At 38.2% G+C, this 25,398-nt stretch overlaps 4 protein-coding genes across 4 annotated transcripts; 1 reads left to right on the plus strand and 3 right to left on the minus strand.

Annotated features, from left to right (window-relative positions):
• Window positions 1-317: 317 nt before the first annotated feature.
• On the minus strand, window positions 318-17,912 carry Pi3K68D (phosphatidylinositol-4-phosphate 3-kinase catalytic subunit Pi3K68D). The gene is given in 14 exon segments (XM_068285771.1): window positions 318-898; window positions 981-1,045; window positions 1,048-1,129; window positions 1,191-1,282; window positions 1,359-1,555; window positions 6,915-7,115; window positions 7,188-7,580; window positions 7,680-8,116; window positions 8,184-9,069; window positions 9,130-10,453; window positions 10,514-11,245; window positions 14,454-14,506; window positions 14,571-15,624; window positions 17,375-17,912. Coding segments are annotated over 13 exon segments (5,634 nt in total). The 5' UTR covers window positions 15,563-15,624; window positions 17,375-17,912; the 3' UTR covers window positions 318-718.
• On the plus strand, window positions 2,313-6,104 carry LOC137573870 (uncharacterized). The gene is made up of 4 exons (XM_068285939.1): window positions 2,313-2,597; window positions 2,695-2,900; window positions 3,518-3,605; window positions 4,181-6,104. The coding sequence occupies exons 1-4, from the start codon at window positions 2,570-2,572 to the stop codon at window positions 5,908-5,910; spliced, it is 2,052 nt and encodes a 683-aa protein (XP_068142040.1). The 5' UTR covers window positions 2,313-2,569; the 3' UTR covers window positions 5,911-6,104.
• Window positions 17,913-18,250: 338 nt separating the features above from the next.
• Window positions 18,251-20,292, minus strand: LOC137573908 (trafficking protein particle complex subunit 12). The gene is made up of 4 exons (XM_068285985.1): window positions 19,971-20,292; window positions 19,319-19,908; window positions 19,084-19,257; window positions 18,251-19,023 (listed from the first exon to the last, which is right to left on the minus strand). Exons 1-4 carry the CDS (start codon window positions 20,256-20,258, stop codon window positions 18,642-18,644), a joined length of 1,434 nt encoding a protein of 477 aa, XP_068142086.1. The 5' UTR covers window positions 20,259-20,292; the 3' UTR covers window positions 18,251-18,641.
• Window positions 20,293-20,884: 592 nt separating this feature from the next.
• Six4 lies at window positions 20,885-24,609 on the minus strand. Its single transcript, XM_068286038.1, has 4 exons — window positions 24,213-24,609; window positions 22,609-23,060; window positions 22,016-22,533; window positions 20,885-21,179 (listed from the first exon to the last, which is right to left on the minus strand). The coding sequence occupies exons 1-4, from the start codon at window positions 24,370-24,372 to the stop codon at window positions 21,071-21,073; spliced, it is 1,239 nt and encodes a 412-aa protein (XP_068142139.1). The 5' UTR covers window positions 24,373-24,609; the 3' UTR covers window positions 20,885-21,070.
• Window positions 24,610-25,398: the final 789 nt, after the last annotated feature.

Raw genomic sequence — 25,398 nt, forward strand, 5'->3', positions numbered from 1 at the left:
TGGGAATGCACTCGAGAACACCTTTTTTTGAAGGATCTTCACATTGTTATAATACTGTATTAAACTGAGTACGAAATATCGTTGAACGAAGAGTAGAAGACATATTTCTTTGTTTGATGTGCAAAAGACACTAAATAATGTTTTGTTGTTTTTAATAATTATTACATATATTTATGCTTTATTTAAAAGCCAATAATTGTTATTATTGCATATATAATTTCGAGTAAAAAAAGACTCCTCTACAACGCATTCAAAATTTTGTGCGTCAAAACAGAAAAAAAATGAAATAATAATAATAATAATAATAATATTGCATATGAATGAAACGACGAAATGTATATAGTATTTACAATATGAATAGCTACAATAATTTTCTACCAGGTGCTTGGAGAGGGGAGGTGGATTAGGATTTGGATAGGGTGTCAGTTAAATTTGAAGTATACATAGATGTAAGTAATAAATATCATATGCACATATTTATATATCTATATATATACACATACCAATGAGATTTGTATATATATATATATATATATGTATATATAGAAATATGCATATGTGGAATGTACAATCACTTTGAAAATAAGTAAGTATTATTGCGTTGAGACGACAACAGGCACAATGATATTATAATAAGTTTCTCTTTTGGGTTATGGAGGGGGCCGAGATGTTATTATATATTCCTATAGCTAGAGACCTAGGCCACATTGTTTTAGTTTTAGTTTCTGGCCACCGATCCCAGACGATGCCAATCGCAAAGCTCCTGTCGTAAGTCATGTTTCGATAGATCCAATTCGAAGCCTCCAAGAAGTTCATTCTCTTGCAGCGTATCATGCGACCAGACGGTGACCTGTAGACGTCGCTCCTGAATAATATTCAATGGCATGCGATATTCAAGCTAAATGAAATGAAAAGAAAGAATACATTAAGAGTTTTTAAGATCATTCATCGGATCCGGGAGTAATCTCTACTATGCTTACCGTTTCCATAAAACTGGGTACACAAGTTTTGCGCACAACTTTGGTCTTGCGTTTGGTTTCTTTTTGGGATCCGGTTTCAGGTAGCACTTGACATAGGTGTTTGGCTCCTGACCACCCTGTAGCATGGGCAGCCCTTTGGCGTGGTGTATCTAAATAAATTAACAAATGTTATACAAATGTTATATTCAATAGATTTCTAGTTTCACTCACCATCACAGTAAGTACGCCGCGTTGATATTGCAGCGATAAACGTATTTGGCCAATTTCATTGGGATTGTCGCGAGATGGTTGACGCTTAACCTCTGCCAAAGAAATGCATATCATTAAATTGCATATATTCAGTTTGTGTGTGTGTTTTTTGTTTTGTTTTTGGCTTACCCTTAATCTTTGGCATTTCCAATTTGGCCTCCTGCTGATCTCTTAGCAGTGGATGAAAGAATGTATAGACTAAATCGGAATGGGCTATCTCTTCGGATGCATCGAAAAGTGATTTTAGGAAACGTTGTATAAGAGGTAGACGTTTTTCGGCCACTGACTTGATATTTGAACGACCCACATGCACACCAGCTGGAAGGCTGTAAAGAAGAATCAAAATATATATTTAATGAGCAAATGAAACAACTAATTAGTATCTCTAAAGCTTTAATTTGAGTTGCTTGTCATAAATCCATGTCTTAAGTGATACATTTTATGGCTAAATGTGTTTCTTTTGGACTTTATTATAACAATTGTTTTCAATGCGATTGAACACTAAAAAAATTCAAAGTCTATTGTCTCTCAGGAGCATCTAAGAAGTCTGCTAATGCTTGTTTACAATTGACAACTGGCAAATCAATTTCTTTGATTAATCATTCTTCTCTATGCCGAATCCACAACGACTAAAAGAAATACCCTTGCCTGAGTGTACAAAAGGAAATGTATTTATCATATTTGTAATAATAAAATAAAATAGAATACAAATATGTAATTATATCTATGTATGTACATATATACAATATATCATTTGTATATACGTGATTCTGATTTCGATTCGTTTATAGCGATTGCTTATCAGTTGACCGCGAATCGTCGTCGTCTAGTACAAGCCCATGGGTAACACCGTTAATAGCTGATAATTTGCCTGACTGAAAATAAAGTGATTTCATTGTTGTAGAAACTTGCAGAGTTTTAAGAGCGCACAGAGCTTGAAAGAAGAGTACAAGAATTGAGCTTGCGTATGATGTCAATGTGTGTATGGATGGAGCGCGGGGGGTTGGGGGCCACTACCGCTCACGATATCGGGCCCGATAAGCGACAGCGTGTTGTCGTTAGCTCTCAATCAGTTAACGAACGAGCTGGCGTACGGTCGAGCCAACTAGCTAGCCAGACCCAGCCAGCCAAGTCGTTCGATCAACCAGCGACGACGTGGTGAAGTTTTTGTTTTTATTATTGTTTTTTTTTTTTTGTGATTTTGATTTCTTTTTTTTGGCAACCAAAAAAAAACACACACACAGATAATAAAATCAACTGTAAAAATTGCAAAATGCCAGCCAAAGTGATTTAGTTTTTAAAGATATCAACAAAAAGAAATCCCAAACAAGCAGCAAGACATGGCTCAATTGAAGAATGTGGGCCAAGGTAAATTTTTGCAAAAACCCCTCTCTCCACCCTTGCCACCCTTTTGTAAATGTTATCAGAGCACTATAAACAAGGATTACCCCTACTCATTTGCCAGGTCAACAACTTGCTGTCATCATTGGTCCCATAAGCGCCTCAATTATGTTATTAATGGGCTTGATTTTTGCATTATTTGGCATTAAGATTTGGGGTTTCCGGCGTCGTTTGACATTCGATAGAGGATCTACAGGCCAACAGCAGCAGCAGCAACAACGGCAACAACAACGGCAGACAGCGCCACGTTATGCCGCCTATGAATCGCAGGTGAACAAAACATTATTTTCTTTATATTTCGTTGACTGGGGCGAGAGAAAAAAAAACTGCGAATATTGTTGCAATTAATAAAGGTTAATATGATACTCCGATACCGAGAACCACAACTTGGAACTGATAAGGCAATACAAATAGCACCTGCAAAACCAAACCGACTGAGACCGACCAAAATGAGAGAGAGAGACAGATTGTTTGTGTGAGGGGGAGAGAGAAAGTTCACCGAATCTGAAATTGTGACGCGCGCGTGAGTAATTTGAATTGTAAATGAGATAAGGAGCAAATACCACAAAAATTTATACAATTCGAAGGCATTTCAACTTAAAATTCGTAAAAGGACAAATTATTTGTCATCGATTTGAACACATTTAATGATCTCATTTTGATTTTTCTCTCACCTCACCTATAAATGGCTCATCACTAATTAAGTAAGTCCGTGCCATGTGTGACTGTCTGTGGTCAGGTGTTTGCCCATTCGACACCTTTACAATTCACATTTGTGAGGCATTCAAGCGTCTTAAACAGCTGAGTCTACAGCTACATATGTACATACATGTAATGCTCTTAAAACATTGAGAAAATAAATATATACACCTTTTTTTCGGTTGCAGATAAATGGCACAGATAATGCAGTCCATGGTGTATTTCGACAACGAAATATTGAGGAATTTGAAAGCACACGGCCATCATCGGCGGCAGGTAATAAACAAACAACAAAAACCAAAATGTAAAACCTTTGATCAAATCAATTCGTTATATTGGTCAATTGGAACGAAGCGTATGTATGTATGTACATATGTACATATATATCTTTGCAAAATCATCAACTAGAAAACTTGCAAAGGCAAAGATTGTTGAAATCATAAGTTACTTCAATTTTGAAGAGATTTCAATTATTTTCCTGTGATAATTGTACTTAAGGAAATAAAATAAAGAAGTATATGCCCAATCAGCATAAACATACTAGTTAACAGAATCATCTTTCTTTAGATCTTTGGATTTAAACACAAAGACTACTAAGGAATTACTCTTTAATGTTTGATACACTTAATTACACGATTAATATCTACTTGTCAACTAAATTTCATAAAAATTAAAGTTAAAATCAACAAAATACATGTAAAAATGTATTTTACTAAATAATGAATATGACAAAATGGGACAAGTGTTTGTACATATGCCGATAAGAGCGAGCGAGATGGCATGCACTTGTTGTCGTTTGTAATGTCGTAAAGTAATTTTTTTTTAATCATCTTTTTTGTATACCATTTAAGGGAACCGTTTTATTACTGGTAGTGTGCCAAATTTACGTTTACATGGAATGTCTTCGCCGGATGAGTCTACAATTGGAAGCGGACTTAGCACAGTTGTCTATCGACCAGAAGCTCCTCAGGCTTCCCAACGCCGAAGACGCAGGGAAGTGAACAGTGCTAATTATGAGTTTCATGAAGTGCCACCACCACCCACAAGACAGCCACCAGCACCGCCTATTTTAGAAGTAGCTGCAGCAGCAACAACAATAACAACAACAGCTCTTCCAATTGAAGCAACAGTGCAACCAACTGTGGAACCTGCCCTCGAACTGGGCATACCGAATTTCGATCATTTTGCTGAAAAATATGAATTGATTAGTGCCCAAGCCTCATCATCATCGTTATCATCGGCTCCAACAAAACATAATCAATTGGGGAACAAGGATAGTGGAAGATATGTGAAATTCGATGCAGTCGACGATGTACCCGAACTATTGACACCCGACGATGATCATGTGGGAGCAGCTATAGCTGTAACAGCTGTCGTACATCATCAACAGAAACCAGAGGAGCCAGCGGTGGAATCCGTGCCGGAACTTGAAACTACACAGACCAGTCAAGCCGTCGAGCAATCTAACGAACAGAATGACAGGGCATTTGTGATGGAAGTTATTGCTGGAACTCCATCACCGGGCCTGGAAACGCCAACGGAAACTAATCTATTCACTGATTTGGAATTACCAACTGCCGACGATGGTGTGTTTCAACGCATCCGTTCGACATTCGAATTGAATGAGGCGGATATACTTGATTTTGATCAATCGCAATTACCAACTGCAAGTAGTCCTCCTGGGTTTGGCAAAAATATTGAAGAGGATTGGGAAAACTTTGAAAATCTAGATGAAGTGATAGCACCTGCTGTAACTGATGAGCCAGTGCCAATGCCAAATTGGGCAGAGCATCCGAGTCTAGAGAATGTTGAAGTCGAACAGGTAGAAGATCTATTTCATGAAATAGAACTAATAGACCCACCGGAGAAGCCTCAGCCGCCACCCTATGAGGCTGGGATGCCTCCTTTCCTACCCGATTACGAGTTCCTAATGCACATGGAAAACGGCAAAGCCAATAAGAATAGTTTGCCCAATTACTGTGATGTGGTGGGCAAGCAAGAAGTAACTAATATAGATGATCTGTATGACGAACTAGAAGTCACCAATGGTGAAACACACACCTTTGACGAACTCTGCCAGGAGTTGCAAATAGTTTCCGCGTTAGCTCCACCGGAGGCAGCTAGAAGGGCGCCTCCGCAACCTGCACCACGTATCTCAAGGCCACCAGTCACCCTTAATGTGCGTGGTGGCAATGCCCCGCCATTGCTATGCTATCAACCGGATGAGTTACCCGGCTCCAGTTCAGGTGAAGACGAGGCTGCAATCGCCCTAGCTCCTCCTGCCGTTGCACCACAACCTGCCAAACGAAAAGTTCGTTTCGATACTGAAAACTTGCAATATTATCAATCGGCTGATATGCCAAGTTCAAGTGAATCCGAAGATATGGAATTTTCGTCGAACATGCCAAAACTTTTTGGTAGCCAAGTATCCAAATCGCGAACAGACAGCGACGACGATGACGAGGAGGATGATGATGATGACGACGCCTTTGTACGGGCCATAAGTGAACATCGTTCCATGACACAATCATTGCGTCTTCCAGGCATTGCAGTGCCAGTCAGTAATGACACAGAGGCTTAGGACTTTTTTCCAAATGTAATATCTAATGTTATGTATGTACATAATTTTGCCTTAGCGAATACAGTATTTTAATTGTTTTAATTAATACCAATTGAAAACGGTATTATCCTGAATATTGCCATACAGTTAAAGTTGTAATATTTGTAAAATAATAGCAAAAAACAGAATAAAACGAAAGAGAAATCAAGTAACAATCCGATGTAGAAATAAAAAACAAAAACGGAAACAGATAAAACGGAATAGTTTTACGACCAGATTAATTTACTATAACTAGCCAAATAAATGTGTCTGATTAGAATCAAGTAAGATTAGATCCGAAGGTTCGCTCTTTGAAGTTTCAAGCGTATAGATTCTCGTACGCCTCGGAAAAATCACAAGAGATTGCATTTTGAAATCAAATTTTAAGTGAATTTTTGTTTTATATTTGTATCATATTGCAAATATCACTCACTAATCGATATGCTGAAATTTTGTATCCTCTGCAATGGAAAGTCCAGACGATACTCAAACAAACGTCTTTTTAAATCAATCTCAATCTCTGATTAGTTTTCGAGCTATAACATTGTTAAGTTTTTTTAATACCAGAAACAAGCCTAAAGGGCTTTCGAAGTAAAGAGAGCAAAAGCTCAAAGAAAGGGCATTAAGGGTCTAGAAAAAGAAATAGGCACACAAAGATATAATAGGATTTAACAAATGCTGAGTAAGTAGAGAAACTCATTCTTTTAATGCTCGTCTGAATGGAATAAATTAGATGACGACGATGAGTACTCATATACGACAAAACCCGCAGGTCAAATATTCTATTAGTAGTTATTTTGGGTTACACACAGTTAAGACACATTGAGTAGATGATGATTAGGTCCATTATTCATTCGGAGAAATGCTCAGAGAACTCTAAAATAAACTAAATCTACCACCATCTCTTATCAATTGAGAACTCTCTGGCTGCTGGTTTTAAACTTAACTCTTAAGTAGAGAAATTAAAACTCAAAAAATAAACTTACCTGTGCAGTTTGACCAGGGGAAAATGCATGCATAGCTTCTGATGGAACTCAACGAATTCGCGATATGATCGAAATAGATGTGTTGGATCTAGTTGGCCATGCCGCGTCACTTGGAGTATATACATATAGTATTTTTCCATGCTATAATGCTTTTGGAATCTAACCACGACTACAATTTTTAATCGGCCATCCTGTTGCATACTGCAAATCAATGAAAAAAGAAGAAGGCATAAATATATTTAGTCGGCATGAGATTAACCAAATCGAACTTACGTATATTTCCGGGGAACGAAAGAGAGAAGCTCGCCGGTTCCCTCGTCGGCAGTGAAACGCATTTGGGCTAAATTGTGTAGAAAAAAATTGAATTGCGTGAACCAACTCTTAAGCGAGGACTGTATCATTTTAGCAAAAGTAGCTGCTGCCTCGGGATTGGATTGCGATGGCAATAAGGCACGTCGCACATAGGTCACGGCATTGGAATTGACACCAGGCATGCCGGCGGTGGCCATGTGAGCCAGCGTATGAAGTAAAAGATCAGCATTTTTGCGTACTATATTAAAGGCACGACAGCAAAGATCAACGAAATAATGAAAATCTGTAGATGGTTTATCGCCACCATTTATCACATATGCCATATCCGAGGTGAGGACAAATGGTGTGCGATCTCTGCAAAGATATGGAGTAATTTTTTGCATAATCAAATAAACGCTCTCTTTATCTCTCCCTCTCTCTCTCTTTCTCTCTCTCTCTGTCTGTGTGTGTTACCTTTTAAAGTTGCCAAACATTTGGGCATCGCCTAGGAATTTACCAAAATCTATGTGAAACAGATGGCCCGAAGTCTTAAGCATAATGTTGTCATTGTGACGATCACAGATACCAAGAACATACGTGGCCACACTGTAGCCAGCGCAGGATAATGTAAAGTTTCGTACAGCACTCTGATATTCCAAGGGACTGGGGTTCTGTTTTCCCAACCATTCAGCAATGGGTCGATCCTTAAAGGAGCCAGTCAGACCGCATTCAACTTGGATTTTACGCAAAGTCTCGGCCTCAGAGACTAACTCAATCATGCCACTCTTATGACCAGTGGGCACACAATTGAATGTGACCATTTTGAGATCCAAACGTTCGGCTAACCACATTTTGTTCATTATACGTATCAACTGAATAGTCAATTGATCTTGTTGCAGATCATCACCGCACTGCAACGATCATTAAAATAGATCAAAAATCTATGTAATTCACTGATATGAATACCGATTAAATTACCTTAAATATGGCTGGCAGAGGCTCTGCATCAGGACCCACAAATGTGATTTTTAGGGGTAAAGTATTTGAATTGAAGTAACTGCAATTGCGTACTTGTATACCCGTGACCTCCAGCTCGGGTCCCAGGGGTAAACAGGTGGGCTGCTCTATCAAATCCTGATGTACTTCATCCATGCCGGCAGCCAAACTCTTTTGGCGCATTGACTCTTTGGCATCCTTCACCGACTCGGCCACTTTGGTTAATTTTTGACACATACGATGCTGATACATAAAGCGCTGCAGCATTTTCTCACCACAAATGGCCATCAGGGCGCGCAACATCATTTTGTTACGACGATAGTAACGGGCCTGTGTGATTTGACTCTCATCATATTCCTGATCTACCATGGCCGTGCCAATTGAGTTGAGTGGATCGTCGGGCAGACTGTGGACGAGTAGCCAATACATGTGATGAGCGAAACGCGGCGATTCCAGGCACTTGGCCAGTAGAAAACGGGCCAATGCCGAACCCTCATATGTGTCATGCTTTAAAGATTGCACCAGTTGAGGGAGAAAATCAACTAGCTGATCATTTGGCATTTGTGATATCCATTCCACAGCTTTTTCACGCACTTTGGCATCAGGATATCGAGGCAATAGCAATTCCAATGCTTGCAGCGGCGACAATGGTGACCATGAATGAAGCAGGGCATGCAAATCGATCAAATTGGCATAGTCCCAGCTATGGGCGGCATGAAGAACTTTGGGCAGAGCATTGGGATAGTTTTGTAAATACAAGCGCTTCTCCCAAAAGACTTCACGTCGTTCGGTGGCCCCCGTATAGCCCAATTCTGCGGTGTCCAACAGTTCCTCCTGCAAATTGGCATCCAGGGAGGCGAAATCGTAACTACAGTAGGAAAAATTCATTTAGAGAAGAAATGGGAGAATTTAATTAATTTTTACTCACTGTGGAGCAGGCTTGGGAGCCTCCTGGTGTTCGGGAAATTGTATATGCCCACCATAGTGGGGCACTTCAATGCTTAACACAGGACAAAAGTCCGGATGCGGATGGCAGCCGCGTGCTGGAGCCGGTCCCAGCATTTTGTCGGTAGTAGGCGGCCATACCGACAGTAAATAAGGACCACAGATCATGGTGCGTTTGAAGTCGAACAATTGTATGGAACACCAGCCCAATTCGGTGGTCACCTGTTGTCTGCGCTCTCCATTCGTGTCCGCATTGGTGGCCGATGCTGCCTCATTCTCGCTTGCCGCCTGTTTGCCGTAGAGCACAAATGTGATGCGAGCCTCGCGCGGTAATGTGCAAATTTGATGCTGATCGAAAGACAGCCAAGCACTGAAATTCAAGCGAGCAAAGAGGCCACCACTCATGTCGTTTGAACAGTTTAGTACATGGGGTTTGGACAGCAAACGAGTACCATAGACCAATTGGACGCAGAGTGAATAATCTTCGTATTTCCAGTGAGGTGGCGGCCGATGCAAGCAATTGATGCTAACCACAATGGGTTTCGATACACATGAAATGGGAATGGGAGTTGTGGCATAGTCTTGCGTCTTAACCGAAAAAGCAACGCGAAACACATTGGCATAGAGCTCGACAAGCTCCTGGACTGCATCGCGTAAACCATTGCACTTGAGTTTTATCTGTTCAAGAAGAGATCGCGGTCGGAGCGTAACCTGGGCATAGTCACCATAGTCACTGACTATTTCCGGATTGCTGGCTCCCGTCTGAGAAGCATATTTGGTTGTTTGCGCGTCCTCGCAGATCTTCTTCAGATCGGCTATACAGCTTGCAATCTCCAGAGTATCGATCGAACCGAGTAGAGCACATATTGCCTTGACCGCTTGCACCACACCCGAGCAGCTAAATACACTGCGACCCGGTGTAGACCAACTGTCGGCCACTGATTCCAGTTTGTCGATTTCCATTTCCAGAGTCTCAATCAGTATCATCATGTTGTCATAGGTTACAATGGGAACCACTTCGTTGGGCAACAATTGTTCGGGCAGCAGACCAGCGTCGTGCTCATCATCTCGCTCTGTCCTAGCTATGGCCTGCATATTGGAAGCACTGCTTAGACAGAGACCCAAATGGACATCTTTCTCTAGTTGAAAACTATTGTGTACACACTCCAGTTGGCTCAGCTTGGAGCTGGGAGCCAGCCATTCGAGTAAACCTATTGGCTTGACGACATAATCGGTAACAGTGCCCTTAACTTGACCCTCCAGCGAAGCTAATGCCTGAGCTACAACCTGGGCCACAACGGAATCAACTGAAATCGAAATTATGTTAATACAGTATTCAATCTGCAAGAATTTTGGGTATCCCTTACTGTCACAGGTAAAGGTCACGGGCGTGCCATATCCCTTAACTTGTTCTCCAGCCGCCGAAGTGGCCAAAGCATGCTGCTGCAGGGTATTGAGAGCTGGATGTACAATGATCTTGATGCTGGTATCCATCATGTAATGATAATTGAACTCGGCAGCCACCACGTGGCCCGCATTTGAGGGTGCGTCGTCGTGCGGATATCGGGTGCGCAATTGCCGAACCATATGATAGAACTCCAGGAGCTCTAAATCTTCAGAGGGCTGGTCGACAATCATTTCATAGAGACGTTTACACGTTTTCCGACGATCGAGCACCACATGGGCTGGTATGCTAGATGTATAGCTATCCGTTAAGCCCGATGCTCCTGCCTCAGGAAACGATGATGGTCCTGGTTTTGATCCAGTGGGTGGCGCTGAATCATATAGCTGTTGATTTCGTGGCGGTAATGGTGGGGGTGCTGCAATTGTTGATCCACCATCACCTTCCAGTTGTTCTCGGCCAGCCACCCCAACGCCAGATAAATAATCTTGCCGCCAGCCAATTAAACTAGCATGTGGACTGGCTGATGATGCCGCCGACGCCCCCGAAGCGGCCGCCGTTGCTGCGCTCTTGTCCCACCTGTTGACGGCCTCGTACATGGGATCTGAATATTGGGTGCAAGCATCGCCGCTATATAGAAAATCGAAGGGATCGTACTCAGCATAGTAGGATGTGCAATCGGAGGCGCTGTCATTTCCTGCAAGTAGCGAATGCATGGTTAATATGGCGAGATTACACAATTATGGTGATGATGATGATAATATAGATGGTGGTGGTGTTGTTGGTGGTGCTAGTGGTGGTGGGAGCCCATCTACATACAAAATACAACCGACTGGCAATGTACACATTATAATCAAGGGGAGAGAGAGATACATAAATACGACAATCCAAAAATAACAAATTCAACTCTCGTCGTGAGAACATTTCACAAATCTATGCTAACAAATTGCCATTCAGCGTCTGTCACTCTCTCTCTCTTTCTCTCTTTCTCTAATAGCCAATTGTCTGACTGTCCAGCCAATGACCTTTGATGGTCACCTCACGAATAAGGGCAAGGACAAACTAAAACTAATGCCAAAAAGAGATCCTCTACAAAAAAAAAAAATTGGATATATGTAATTCCACAACCACACCATATAGAACCCAACTTACAACTAAATGGAACTAAAACTCAAGATCTGTGATAAAGCAATTGAAACAATTGCGGAATAGAGGCATATAATTGGCCTCGAATGCATTTCTCTATATGTACATATGTATAGTATATAATGAATTACATTAGTTTGATTAAAAAGTTTTGCTCATTTCAACAGATTTGAGATTAGTTTTGAGCGAATATTAGAGACGCAATTCTGGCATTAGTCGATTGGCACGTCTGTGTTCAAGTTTATCATTCACAAAACAAAAAGTACTATATTCTTTATGAGATCTTATAAATTGCATCGATCTGCAATCTATGTATATATACATTTATTACGGAATTTGGTGGCGAAAATCGATATATTCTATATCGTAACTCGATACGACATAGTAGTATCATAAATATAAACATTATTTAGATTCCATAGAAGATTTCGATCAAAAGAAGAAACAATTGACTATGCCAAAAGATATTGTAATCTCAATTTCTAGAAAATTTGGAAGACGAATTGGAAAAGTCCTGGTTAAACACATACATATGCTTAATTGGAGATTGGCATTTGGAATTTTAAATGCTTAATAAAACAACAATAGACATATTAATTATTAAAAGTAATGGTTTATTATCGAACTCAAATATGGTAATTTTTTGTTTTTGTTTTTTTTTTTTTCTTTGTTTATAAACTTTAGTATTAAACATATGTATGTATTTTTATAAAGATAAATATTTATGTATTTAATTTGTTGTATATATAAAGTTTTGTAGTAAATATATATATATATACATATATTGTATATTGGCAAATCACAATTGCAAGTTAAAGCAAAACAAATCTTGGATTTTGTCAGTTAAATAAATTTGGAAAACTAACTACATTTTATTTAATTTTTTTTATACCCTTGCAAAAAGGGTATATTAATTTTGGTCAGAAGTGTGCAACGCATAGAACGAAGCATCTCCGACCATACAAAGTATATATATTCTTGATCAGGACGACGAGACGAGTTCAACTAGCCATGTCCGTCCGTCCGTCCGTCCGTCCGTCCGTCCGTCCGTCCGTCCGTCCGTCCGTCCGTCCGTCCGTCTGGATCAACGCAAACTCCTCCTAGACCGTAAGAGCTACATTGCTGAAATTTTGCACGTAGGCTTGTATATACTGCAGGCGTTGTATATCTCGGATTCAGCCGGATCGGACCACTATATCATATAGCTCCCATACAAACCCCAAAGTCACGAACAGTGACTTTTCTCAATAACTTCGTTATTTTCTATGCTATTATCGTGAAACTTAATATTAGAGAGCTTACTACGCCTATAAGCGACTATGCCAAATTTGATCAAGATCGGGTGACTATATCATATAGCTCCCATACAAACGGCCAAGTCACGAACAGTGACTTTCTCAATAACTTCGTTATTTTCTGAGCTATTGTCGTGAAACTTAATATTAGAGAGTTTACTACGCCTATAAGCGACTATGCCAAATTTGATCAAGATCGGGTGACTATATAATATAGCTCCCATACAAACGGCCAAGTCACGAACAGTGACTTTCTCAATACCTTCGTTATTTTCTGAGCTATTGTCGTGAAACTTAATATTAGAGAGTTTATTACGCCTATAAATAACTCTGCCAAGTTTGATCAAGATCGGGTGACTATATCATATAGCTCCCATAAGAACGATCGGTGGAAAACAGTGACTTTGATCAATATCTTCGTTATTTCCTATGATTGTAGGCCATTCTTTGGCAAACATTAGCCATTGATGGCTAATAGGTAAGGAAAGAGTTACCAAAAAAGTTGCAAGGGTATACAAACTTTGACGCGGTCGAAGTTAGCCCCGGCCCTCTGGTTTTTTATTACATTAATACTCATTTTCTGTCCTTGTCTGTCTATCTTTATGTCTTATTTTTTAATTCCGGAAAGGCACAAATTTTGACCATTACTTTCTTTTGGATTAGATATATTTATATATATTTTGTTAATAGAATGTGTATGCTTGTGTTTTTTTTTTCTTTTTAGTTAGAATTTGTGGAGCAATAGTTATAGTAATAGTAGGTGGGTCTAGAGGGTGGTGCTTCATCTAAAACGTGTTTTGTTTCATATATATTTTTTGGAGCGGATTGGGGTTATCCAGAGACCAAAGCCCGGTTAGGTGGCGGCGTGTTTGTTGTTGTGGTTGTGATGTAAAAGTATTTGTTTCATTCTTTTTTTTTTTGTAAATAAGTTTCTCTGTTTCTTTGAAAATTGGATTTATTTATCTGTAATTTATTTTTGCGACACTGCAAAATAAAGAAACAAAATCAAATTTTAATTTGTAACTATAGAAACGAAAGGGAAATGTTGAGCGGGATCAAAGCGAAACTCTATTGGATCTAGATTATTATTTCTAATTCCTGAACAAATGAATTCTGGTAAAAAAAAAACATGCGTTTAGGTTTAATGAATAGTAGATAGATAATCCGACTTTGAGATGAACAATAAAATGGAATTTTAATAATGACTTCACTATCATTAATCATCCAAGTTTGGCCTAAATAACGAATCCCATTTCATTTGAGTCTATATAAAATAAAAGTATTTTAACGGACGGATAGAAGGACAAGCTCATCCAATTTGCATACTTTTCACAGATTTCTTAACTGCCTACTCAAGCCATTGTGTTATTGTTATTATCCCCAACCTATCGGTTAAATTGGTTTAGTAAATTGTGAATTAAATATTGTTAACCTTATGCTGATGTGATAAAGCAATGAACTTACCGGTATTTTCATTCAGCAAAGGATCAAAAGCCTCCAAAACACTGACACGGGAACTAAAAATAAGAAGGCATCAGACGAGTTTCTAAACGAATCGTAATCGACTTAAGAACTACTTACTAGTCCTCCTGATTGAGGTCAATCAAATCGTTTCCAGTACGATGAACGACACCAGTAGATGACATCTGTCCGCCGCTGGCAGACGCTACACGTCGTGGTGGAAGCGACACGCCATTTGCTTCTGGAATCTTCGGTTGGTTGGGTAAGCCATTGTTCGTCGCTGGAGGATGTGAAGGAGGTGGGTTTGGACGCGAGAAATCCATATGGGTGGATGCAATTGAAGCAAGAGGTGCCGCAGCCGAACCGGGAGGGTGCTGAGCATAACCGTACCCATGGCCAACATACTGAGGTGGCATAAAGGCAGCCGAGCCGGGCACTATGGGCACAGCGCCAGGATAATAGAGGTAGGCGGTTGGTTGAACTACAGGTTGCACCACAGCCAATTGATTATGATTCGGCAGGCTGTAGAGACGTTGCAATTCCTCGTTGTTCAATGGACGTTGCTGCTGCTGGTTTTGGGGTTGATAGGGAACCAGTTGCATGCCAGCACCGGCAGCACCTGCAACTGCTCCACCATACGGCATAGCGGCGGGAGGAGATGCAAAACCATAATGCGGTCCAGGTGTTTGTGCTGGAGCAAGTGGGACTAGAGCCGTTTGTGGATTTGTTGTCTGTAGACGCTGCAAATCCTCGATTAGTTTACCAAACGGTGTTCCTCCACTCTCCGGATGTTTGCTAGTTGGACTGGCAAAGCTTATCAAATCGTTCTCTGGTGTCTGAGCGGCTGGCGGAGTCCGCGATCTTTCCACATTGCTGCTGGGTCGGGCTTCCGTTGTCAATGCTGCCATTGACTGCTGATGGATTTCAGAATGCCTACGCTGGGCAAGATGAGGTCCACCACCACGCTGCTGCTGTCCATAACCATAGGCTGGGCCATATTTCTTATGCCGCCTATAATCATCTAACGCCTGTTGCTCCAAACTCAGAGCCGTTGCCTTGGCCAAGTCATCCTGGAATTGTTTGTCATAATCAATATCGGCCTGGTTTGACATTCTAGCGCCACTGCAGAGTCCAACAGTTTTCTTGTTGTCGTCGTCGTTGTCGTCTCCTTAGTCTGCAATTATACAAAATATTAGGTCGACAAAAATAATATTTTTTTATACGTTTGTTATTGCCTTTTCTGACTCTCTCGAAACAAAGCCGTGTGTACTTTTTTTGTTTCTACATACATATGTATGTATATAGTATGTACATATAATAATTCTCTTATCTGGTGAGCGATAACACGAAATCGGACGATAAAAGTGATTAGAGGTATTGCAAACGTTTCTGTTGGAATGGCCAAAAGGGAGTGCGGCAAAGGTAATTTCTTAATTACGGGGAGCGTTTCATTTAATTTGATAAAAAAAAAAAAAAAAAAAAAAAAGGACTAAAGACTTTGGGTTCTTCCTTTTTTTTTAGGGAGGGGGAGAAAACTGGAAAGAAACTGAGTGGACTCAAGACTTCATCCAAAAAGCACGAAACCCAAAAATGAATCACCAAAATATTCCCTCTGTCTTGGTCATAACAAAGTCGATAACATAATTCCGTGATAACATTTTTTTTTTCGAATTTGAAACTAAACACAAATAAATAATAATAGACAACTGCAAATTAGAATCGTATAACATTCTAAAATATTGTTTCAAAAAACTCTGCCAAAATCCTACATAAAATCCCAAACATTTTTTCTTCATCACAATGCTAAATACTTCCGGTTAAAATTACAGCTTGATAAACTAGAAACTTCTATCGCCGATTCATTCAAGACGTTTTTTAGACATTCTTTAATCCAGGACTTTTGATAAAGTGAAATAATAAAAAACCCTTTGGGGCAATATATGTACATATGTACATACATACATACATACATACATGTATATACAAATGTAGATGTTTTCTATTCTGTTTTGTTATTGCATGTTCTTGAATACTTTTATTGTTTTAATATAATTTAGAGCACCGGATATCAAAATTCTGAGCAAATGTCTATAATATTGTGATAGGCGGTTTATAAAGTTTTTGCGAACTTATTTTAATACACTTTCCATAAAATATGCATATAGCCAGACCCCATATACAAAATCATATAAAGGTTGTATGAATAGAATCAACAAGTTAGTCGATTGTCACGAAACGAAATTTTCGATGAATTAACAATCTTCTATCGAGATTTTACTGCAGATACAAGTTTAAATAATCGTCTACATATCATACTGATTCTTTATTGAATGATTGATATAAAAAAATTAAAATAGGGTATTAAAACTAACGGTGGAGACAGCTGGCCTTTTCTTATTGTTAAGATAGATGATAGGAAACAGCTGTTCAGCATGAATGCCCAAACAAGCACAGATGCTGTAACATACACACACACATATATATATAACATATCTCTATATGTATGCAGAATATATGTATAAAGGCTAGGGAGGGAGAGAAAGATGGGGCTTTGTTGGTAAAGAAAAGAGATCGGAAACCGGCATACAAAAAGAGAGAGAGGGAGAGCCAATGTTTCTCTCGATAGAGGTTAGAGTCAATTAATTGAAAATTTATGCACAATATTCAATAAACAATCAAAACTAAATTGAATATCAATTTTGAATATTATTTTCTTTTTGCAACACACGCACACTGGCTCCCGCTTTTACACACACACACACACACACAATAGTTAGGCGGTCAGTGGGAAGACGAAACGATAATGGCGTTTGTCATTAATATGCATGTACATACATATGTATGTATGTATGTATGTATGTTCATTTGTATGGCTACACGGCTCTTTTTGTTTGCTGTCTTTTTCGCATTTTCAGCCAACTTACATTTCCTTTGTCGTTTTCGTTTTTCCGTCAGGTAATTCAATTCTCTTCTAATTGTTTGCTGTTTGCCGATGACGCCTCGTCCAGATATTGTACTGTAGATTTCGTTATAATGTTACTACAGCGTTTCGCCTCCCACACTCCATTAAACTCCTACTATAGTACACTAACACGAAAGCACAAACACACACACAACAGATGTACACCCATACAGTGAATCGTTGTGGGGAATACTGATCAAACTTGCACTTTAGTTAAACATTAACTTCAGATATTTCAAACACTTCTATTTACATACAAATACATAACATAAAAAAAAAAACTAAAAAAGAAAACTGTGTGTGTGTGCGTGCGTATATTGCCTCGTCACACTTGCACTTGTCGATTTGTTCGTTTGTTTTGGTCGACTTTCGCGTCTCGCAGGTCAATCTGTGCTAGCTGTTTTTTTTGGACTTTGCTACGAAATAATAAACTGTGCTAGCCAATTTTAAGGACTGTGCTACGAAAAAAAAAACTGTGCTAGCCAATTTTCGGAACTGTGCTACTAGGGTTTTTACACGTTATCGTCAATCGAAACTAGTGTTGGAAAATGCTATCACCCGTCATCAAATTATCGAATCTGTGAATTCCCATCACAATTAACTTGTTGATTGTACTACGTTTGAATTACAGTTTATTATCACCCAGCCAGGCTGTATCTGGTTCCATACCTTATCCAGTATCATACGAATTGTTAAAAATGTGGAAAATGCTACAACTCATCTAAATAAAATCCAAAATCCTTCTCTCCATATCTTTTTCAGTATAAGTGGTCCCATTTTTGGGATTTTAGATATTTTCGGATGAAAACTTTACAAAATTGAGAAACTGGATAAAAAATTTACTTTTAAACTGATAAATTATTATTTGTGCAATTCTTCTATTACAAAATCATATTAATCCTTCTGTAAAATACTGTTTTTTGGACGTTTATAAATTTAATATTATTTCTTTATAGCTTATTTAAGTTCTTAATTTGTTCCTCACATTTTAATGTTTATTTTTTTTATTTACATATCTTGATTTTAGCTTATGTATGTTGATTTTTTTGGCAATCGAGCCACAATGCAAATATTCAGATCATATAATTATTTGTTTTACAAATTATAATTAATTAATTATAATTTTTTATTAAAAAGTATTTAAATAAATAAACAATAAACTTAAAAAGTGACAAGATTGTGTTTAGATTTTAACATTAATGGAATGTTTTAGCTTTTTACATGTAAATTTAGTTTCCGGCCTGCAATTTTAAGCAATATTCTATGCTCTCGTTAAGATCAGGCTTAAATCTGTTAATCAAACGCAATAAATTAATTTTTTTTGATTTCGAATTATTGGACTGCAGCTCATATAAGGTAGAGAGATTAACCAATAGACTCTCATTTAGTGATTTCTGTGGGTTCAAATTAATTGCCCTTTCATACAGATTAATCGCATCCTTCAGTTTGCCGGCATACAACAAGCAAACGCCCATATTGTTCAAAATCATTGTGTTACCCGAATCCAAATGCAAGGCCTTTTGGAAAATCAAGTAGGCCTCAGGAAAATCATTTTTAGCCACAGCAATTAGACCCTTGTCAACTAGATCCCGTAGATCTGGACTAGAGTTCCTACAAAAAAAAATAATCAATTTAGATTTACAAAATTTTCAAACTACGATGAAAACATACATTTCTCTTAATCTTCGGGAAACAGCAAACTTTTGTTCAGCTCCAAAAATATCACCAATTTCCAAATAAATACGACCCCAGGCTGAATATAAGGATCGTTGATCATCTTTAGTGAGACTCGAGCGAGTTAACAAGATGCCGCTAATTATGTCATCGATCATACTGAATTTTTTTCATCTAAAATAAATATATGAATTTTATAGGAAGTTTTAAAGTTAGTTAGTTTCCATTACTCACCAATAAGGCACAATTAATAATTGAGTGGAGAACCATTTCTCCTCGTATTAACCAAAATTCTTCCGCTGCACTGTTCTTTAATGTAATAAAATGTTCCCGAATTTCTTTACAGGTCACATATAGCTCCGAAAGTCTGTCCAAGGCCAAATGATGCTTGCCCAAACACGTGGGCAACTGAGCGATGAGCAAACGGAAAGAGAAACTGGCTATAGATCCTGTCTTACCATTATACATTTCGGGATAGTGTTCAAAAAAGACATCTGGTCCATTTAATTGACTGCCAAAGGGTTCTGCTTCCGCCTGAAGCAGCTTTATTTCACCCAATTTGGCCAACAGGGCAAGTCGAGTGAACCAAAGCTGTAGAGAGTGCGGTGAGTGCTTAGCTGGTTGTCCAGAACGTCCATACCCCTGGCCATATATCGTGAGCAATCGTCCAGTTAAATTCACAGCCGAACGAAAACAACTGGCTTGGATAAGCATTTTTAGGCCTCGTTCATCTTGAGTAACATCATCGGCACGGAGAATTTTTCGCTGTTGTAGCTCAGCTTCATCCAGATGTTGGCTCACCGCTATAGTTATTGGATCGGGCTGGATAATATAAATAAATATTCTATATATATCGATGATGATGCAATTTCTCTTTGTCTTACCAAGTCGCCTTGTATGTGTATGCCGGGCATAATCAATTTGTTCTGTTCGGAGGGCAGCTCCCACAAATTGCGGACATCTTCGCTGACCTTGATGCCTCCGTCATCTGTCTCAGTAATTTCCACATACTCGGGGGGTTGAAAACCACCTGTGAAGCCGCTGGCCAGCATGCTGCTACCTCCACTTGGTCTCGGCTCTGGTTCTTGCTCCTTTGTCTTCGGTTTTGCATGAGTTAACTCATCAAAAAAACTGGGCGGATCATTAGCAAAATATTCACTAAGATTTGACATTTGGCCCCAACCAATAATATAGACATATGTCTCGATTACACTATAGAGTTGCCACTAGCTTCGATACTATTATTTATTTTCACATCGATAATTAATCGACTTTAAATCGACTTATCGATAATTCTAAATTTGAAAATACATCGAAAGTGCTAAATGGGAATGCGAAACGGAAATATGTCCATTTGTACAAGAAAATGAATATTTTCTAAAAACAGCTTAAAAAGTCTGTATCCTTTCATCCAAAACATTGCATGGCGAACTTCTCTTCTCATATATCGTTTCATAGTAGGAATCCATTTTCTGCATTGTTAAGTCTTTCTTTTTTTCAGTTGCCTTTTAATGCAACATCCACAATATAAAAATGGCCAAATGAAAAAGAAAACACCTGATCCAAAATTGTTAAACTTGAAATCTTTAAAAAATTATATCTCAGGTAACCTGTATACCACAATTTTTTAATTTAGATCTACAAATCGTTTTCATATCAGAAATTTTCTATTTTCTATTTTTTTTTTTTTTGAGTCTTGATTTATTTTTTTAAGTATTATTTTCCAAAAAAATGCCATTAATTCCAAGTCCAATGAGATTTATTCCAATTCTATGGCCAATTAAAAAATTTCTACAAATTGAATTATTTAATTTATTTATTATTGTACAATATAATTCGTTATTTTGTCATTTGATGACATACATACATTTGTTTTTTAATTTAATTTAATATTTACAAAAGATGAAGACGAGAAAAAGAGAAGACAAAAAAAAAGAAAGAAAACGAAGAAGAAGAAACAACAGCCTCTGCCTGTAGTTAATGTTTATTGCCCATTGAAAATGGTTTCGGGATAATAGCTTGGGGCATTGAACATGCGCGGAAAACAACCATTGGCATCCAATTGACCCACAGGCAAAACGGACATTATATCACTGCAAAGAGAGCGAGCGAGAGAGAGAGAGAAACAAAAATTAAAAATAAATAAAATTAACATTAAAACAAAAAGTCGTCTGTGGGTGTGGGTGTGGGTGTGCGTATGTAGTATGTGTGCGTGTGCGTGTGTGGTGCAATTTGACACTCGGAAAGTGAATCGAACCGAACCGAAGAACCAGCGGGATGCGGCATATGCTACACGCATGCGCTCGATGCTGTGGCACGTCCCCTTTTCTTTTTTTCTTTTTTCTTTTTTTTTTGTGTGTTAGCCTCTAAAAATATGCTTAGAGAGGGCCAAGGAATTGCTGCAAAATTGGAAATAAAACACGCTCAAGTGGATATGCAAGTGAAAGATGTGGAACTGGACGCAAGTGTTTTACGGTCACTTACAAAACGATTTTTAATGCCAATTCCAAAACAATAGAAATCTTTTTTTCCGTTTTTCTTTCATTCTCAATGCTCAAGTGAAATCGTTCAATGAGTAGTTTTTTTTTTACGAGTTACGAGTTATATGGAATTGAGCAAAGTGACAAATGAATTGGGTAGAATATGGTAATAATATAAAATGAACAAATATTATGTATGTATGTTACTTTTTATGATAGAACCAGCAATAAATTTGAAATCTTTAAACACTTGTAAAGATCAATTAAAAAAAAAAATTCAATAGCAATTTATGATCCTGGCATAATGTTTGGAACCAAGAACGAAATATTGAGACTAAGAAACAAAAGGAATGGGTTTTCCTAATATAAGTTAGCTTGGTGGGATAAATATTTATTACAATAACATAGATTAGATATTTTCAGGTTTAATAATATTCAATTCTTCTTACGGTCTTTGCTGTGGCGTACGATCCCTTTGTCGACGATTTTTAAACCAATTTGAAACCTGGGTTAGTGTCAATCCTGTCTTTTTGGCCAGGGTCTTTTTCTCATCGGGAGTGGGATAACGATTGGTCAGATAGCAATCCTTTAAAGCATTTCGTGATTTCTCCTTGAAACAATAGACAGTCTCCTCGCCATCCCAAATGGTTTTGGGTAATGGATACTTCTTACGTAGACGATATTTGTCCACAGCCCCCAAAGGACGTCCACGGACCTTTTCGGCCTCTTTATAATGAGCCTTGAACCACAGATTTTGCAAATCGACATGATATTTCATAGAGAAGCAATGTGTCTCTAGCAGATTGTATAATTCATGAAATTGCCCCAAATTATAGGCAACCATGGCGCGGGCCCGAAGTACACTCTCATTGGTACGAAAGAATTCGCTTGGTGGCAGGCTGCATAGAAATGTGGTAAGCTTCTCAATGTCACCTTTTTGTTGCAAGGCCTCGCACATGCACTGAATCTGTATAGAGAGAGAGAGAAAGAGAAGGAATAAGGATATCACGAATCACATGGAAGATATGACAGAAATCTCTACCTGATCAGTTGAGAATTGCAACATTTTGGCATCGATGGGAAAGTTGCCCACAGAGGATATATTATGGGCAGTTGTTAGATTGGAAATCAAATGGCCACTACCATTGCTTGAATTGACAAGATTTGCAGTGCCGGCGACTCCAACAACACCGACACGTTGTATGCCTAGGGTATCTGTTGTTGTTTTTGTATTGCCATTGACATCGTTCTCAAACATAATACTATTCAGATTTGGATATAATCTGGGCGTCGTTGAGGCAATGGGCGGTGGCGTTTTATTATCATCATAGCCACCATTTGTGATATCCTGAAAGCGTCGTTCAAGCAAATGCTGTTGATGTTGCTGTTGTTGTTGCTGTTGTTGCTGTTGATGATGATGATGATCCTTTTCTGTGGTTTCATACACCTCATCCAACTGGAGTACGGTTTTGCATGATATATTACCGCGATAACCTAAAAGGGTACACATATTACACATATATACATATGTACGTACATATTTTTCTTTTTTTTTACCGTTTTTCTTTTGCTTTTGATTCTATTTTGTCTGTGACTAATAAAGTTTTCTGCCTGTTGTCTTTCGACACCTTCTTCGAAGACGGCGTATGCAAATAAATTAAAACGTCATTTGAGACACACACACACACACACACACACACACATACATACATACATACGTAAATTTATAATATATAAACATAACTTTTTGCATAAGTAAATATTTAAAAGCATTATGCATTGACTGACTGACTGACTGGCTGGCTGGCTGGCTGCATTGTTTTGGCTACTTGAAATCCTAAACCCCTTAGCCGAAGTGTCAAATACCCTTTAAGAAAATATCGCCAAGATTCTTGACCTCATGTCTCATATGTATAGGCCATATAGGCGCTTTGTTGGTATGAAGGAAACTACCGAACATCATCTTCCCTAAGGATCTGCCATTACTTAACGAAATTCCTTTAAAATTGAAATTTATTTTTTTAGGGTTTTCTTTGCGGTATTAATTTTCAATGATTACTAAAAATACTTCTATAACATTTTTATTAGATAAATTCTTAATTTTATATTCGTTTTTCTAAATGTTACTAGGAATATCAAAAGTATCCTTTCGTATCCTAAATTTTTCACATATATGTAGATAAACCTAAGTCGTGACATTGTGGCTCCAGACAATACTAATCAGATTTTTTAGTAATATCACCAACTAGTGAGTCCTTTGAATCATATCCTTATACTAACAAAATACTTTCATGATTTTATGATGATGATAATGATATTAAATAGTCTTAACTTTGGCAACAAGGAGAATTTTAAAAGAAATTTTAAACAAAAATTGATTTTCCTTATGCTAAATTTCCTGATGAAATTTTCCCTTGTACTCTTTGTTTATATAAATTCATATTACTCCAACCAAATTCTACAGTCCTGCAAAAAAATGTGTAATCCTCAGCAAAATAAAAAAAAGCAAAGGCTTTAATTGTTTATGCAGCGCGTCTCATTGACGCCTCGGTCTGATCAACAATCTCTCTCTCGCTCTTTCTGTCTTTGGGCCAAGATGTAATATAAAACCAATTGGTCAAGATAAAAGAGAACGTATGTACTTACCAGCATGGGGCAAAAATAGTGAACCGTAGGCCATGGGTGAACTAAGATTATCCTGTTGGATGGCCGAGTGATCCGATGATGTGCCACCTGATGAGGTTGAGTCCAAATCACCGCTAATCGATACTGATAAACTAGTTGAATTCATATTTTTCTCAAACATTTTCCTTTTGCACAATTGTTGTTTGACTTCAAGATAAGTTTGATTAATGAAACAGAACAAAACAAACAAACACACATGAAAAAAATAAAAATCCAATCACTTGATTTGGCTTGCTGAGTTTTGCTTTTGTTTTTCGTTCAACTTGTCATTTTTGTAACGGTTTTTATGCACTTGAACAAAACCAAATTAAAAAAAAAGAGACCCGGCGATTTGATATTTTTTTGATATCTTTGGAATTTAGTTTAGTTTTTTTTTTTTTTTTTTAAATTTGCCGTCTAAACGCTTTGACTTTTGAAACTCAACTGCAAGTGGAAGTGGCAAGAACGCAATGCTACCGCCAAAGGCAGCGTTGACGTCGACAGCGCTGCCAGCAGCAACAGCAGCAGCAGCAGCAAAAGGGAAATTGCATTGGCTCTAGTCAGCCAGGCTATGGGAACATTTGGGAATTGGAACAAGAGAACCGTTAACACACACACACACACACACACACATACACTGACTGTCTACTACTGGCTGCTGCGTGTATTGAGCCAGCCAATTTAGGGGTTGTTATCCTTTGTAATGGGCGTGACTTGTGTCGGCCATTTTGTTTTGTTTTGTTTTTGTTTTTTGTTGTTGCTTGTACAGCATTTGAATATTGTGCAATTTGCTATTGTATTTGTGTTTCTTTGTTATCTAACCTGTTTGTTTTTTTTTGTTGTTTTTGTTTTTGTTTTTCGCTGGTTTTTGTCAACTGTGACCTTATTATGGCAGTGATTTTTCGCTTCTTCTTCTTCTTTTTTGGAGTAGAGATATCTAATGAATGCCCGTGTGCAGTTTCTAGGAATTTTATGTTCAACTTCTTATGACATTGCTTAATATACACATACACATAACCATATATATGTATGTATGTGTATGTACATATATTTGTTGCATTTTCTTGTCAGAGTTGAAATGAAAATATAATATGCAATTTGATGCCCAACTCCCTTCAATGGAAAAACGCCAATGTAGGAAGCTGACAATGAGAATGAAGAAGAAGAA

Source organism: Drosophila tropicalis, unplaced genomic scaffold (genome assembly GCF_018151085.1).
Source record: "Drosophila tropicalis isolate 14030-0801.00 unplaced genomic scaffold, ASM1815108v1 contig_443, whole genome shotgun sequence".
NCBI lineage: Eukaryota > Metazoa > Arthropoda > Insecta > Diptera > Drosophilidae > Drosophila > Drosophila tropicalis.

Bases quoted from the DNA above. Each gene is read 5' to 3' on its own strand.
- LOC137573870 (XM_068285939.1), top strand. From the start codon at position 2,570: ATGGCTCAATTGAAGAATGTGGGCCAAG. The intron at 2,901-3,517 runs GTGAACAAAACA...TTTCGGTTGCAG, and splicing joins ATGCCGCCTATGAATCGCAG to ATAAATGGCACAGATAATGC. The intron at 3,606-4,180 runs GTAATAAACAAA...ATACCATTTAAG, and splicing joins ACGGCCATCATCGGCGGCAG to GGAACCGTTTTATTACTGGT.
- LOC137573908 (XM_068285985.1), bottom strand. From the start codon at position 20,258: ATGTCAAATCTTAGTGAATATTTTGCTAATGATCCGCCCAGTTTTTTT. The intron at 19,909-19,970 runs GTAAGACAAAGA...TATATTATCCAG, and splicing joins TACACATACAAGGCGACTTG to CCCGATCCAATAACTATAGC. The intron at 19,024-19,083 runs GTATGTTTTCAT...TTTTTTTTGTAG, and splicing joins TCCCGAAGATTAAGAGAAAT to GAACTCTAGTCCAGATCTAC.
- Six4 (XM_068286038.1), bottom strand. From the start codon at position 24,372: ATGTTTGAGAAAAATATGAATTCAACTAGTTTATCAGTATCGATTAGC. The intron at 23,061-24,212 runs GTAAGTACATAC...GTACCCTTTTAG, and splicing joins ACTATTTTTGCCCCATGCTG to GTTATCGCGGTAATATATCA. The intron at 22,534-22,608 runs GTAGAGATTTCT...CTCTCTATACAG, and splicing joins TGCAATTCTCAACTGATCAG to ATTCAGTGCATGTGCGAGGC.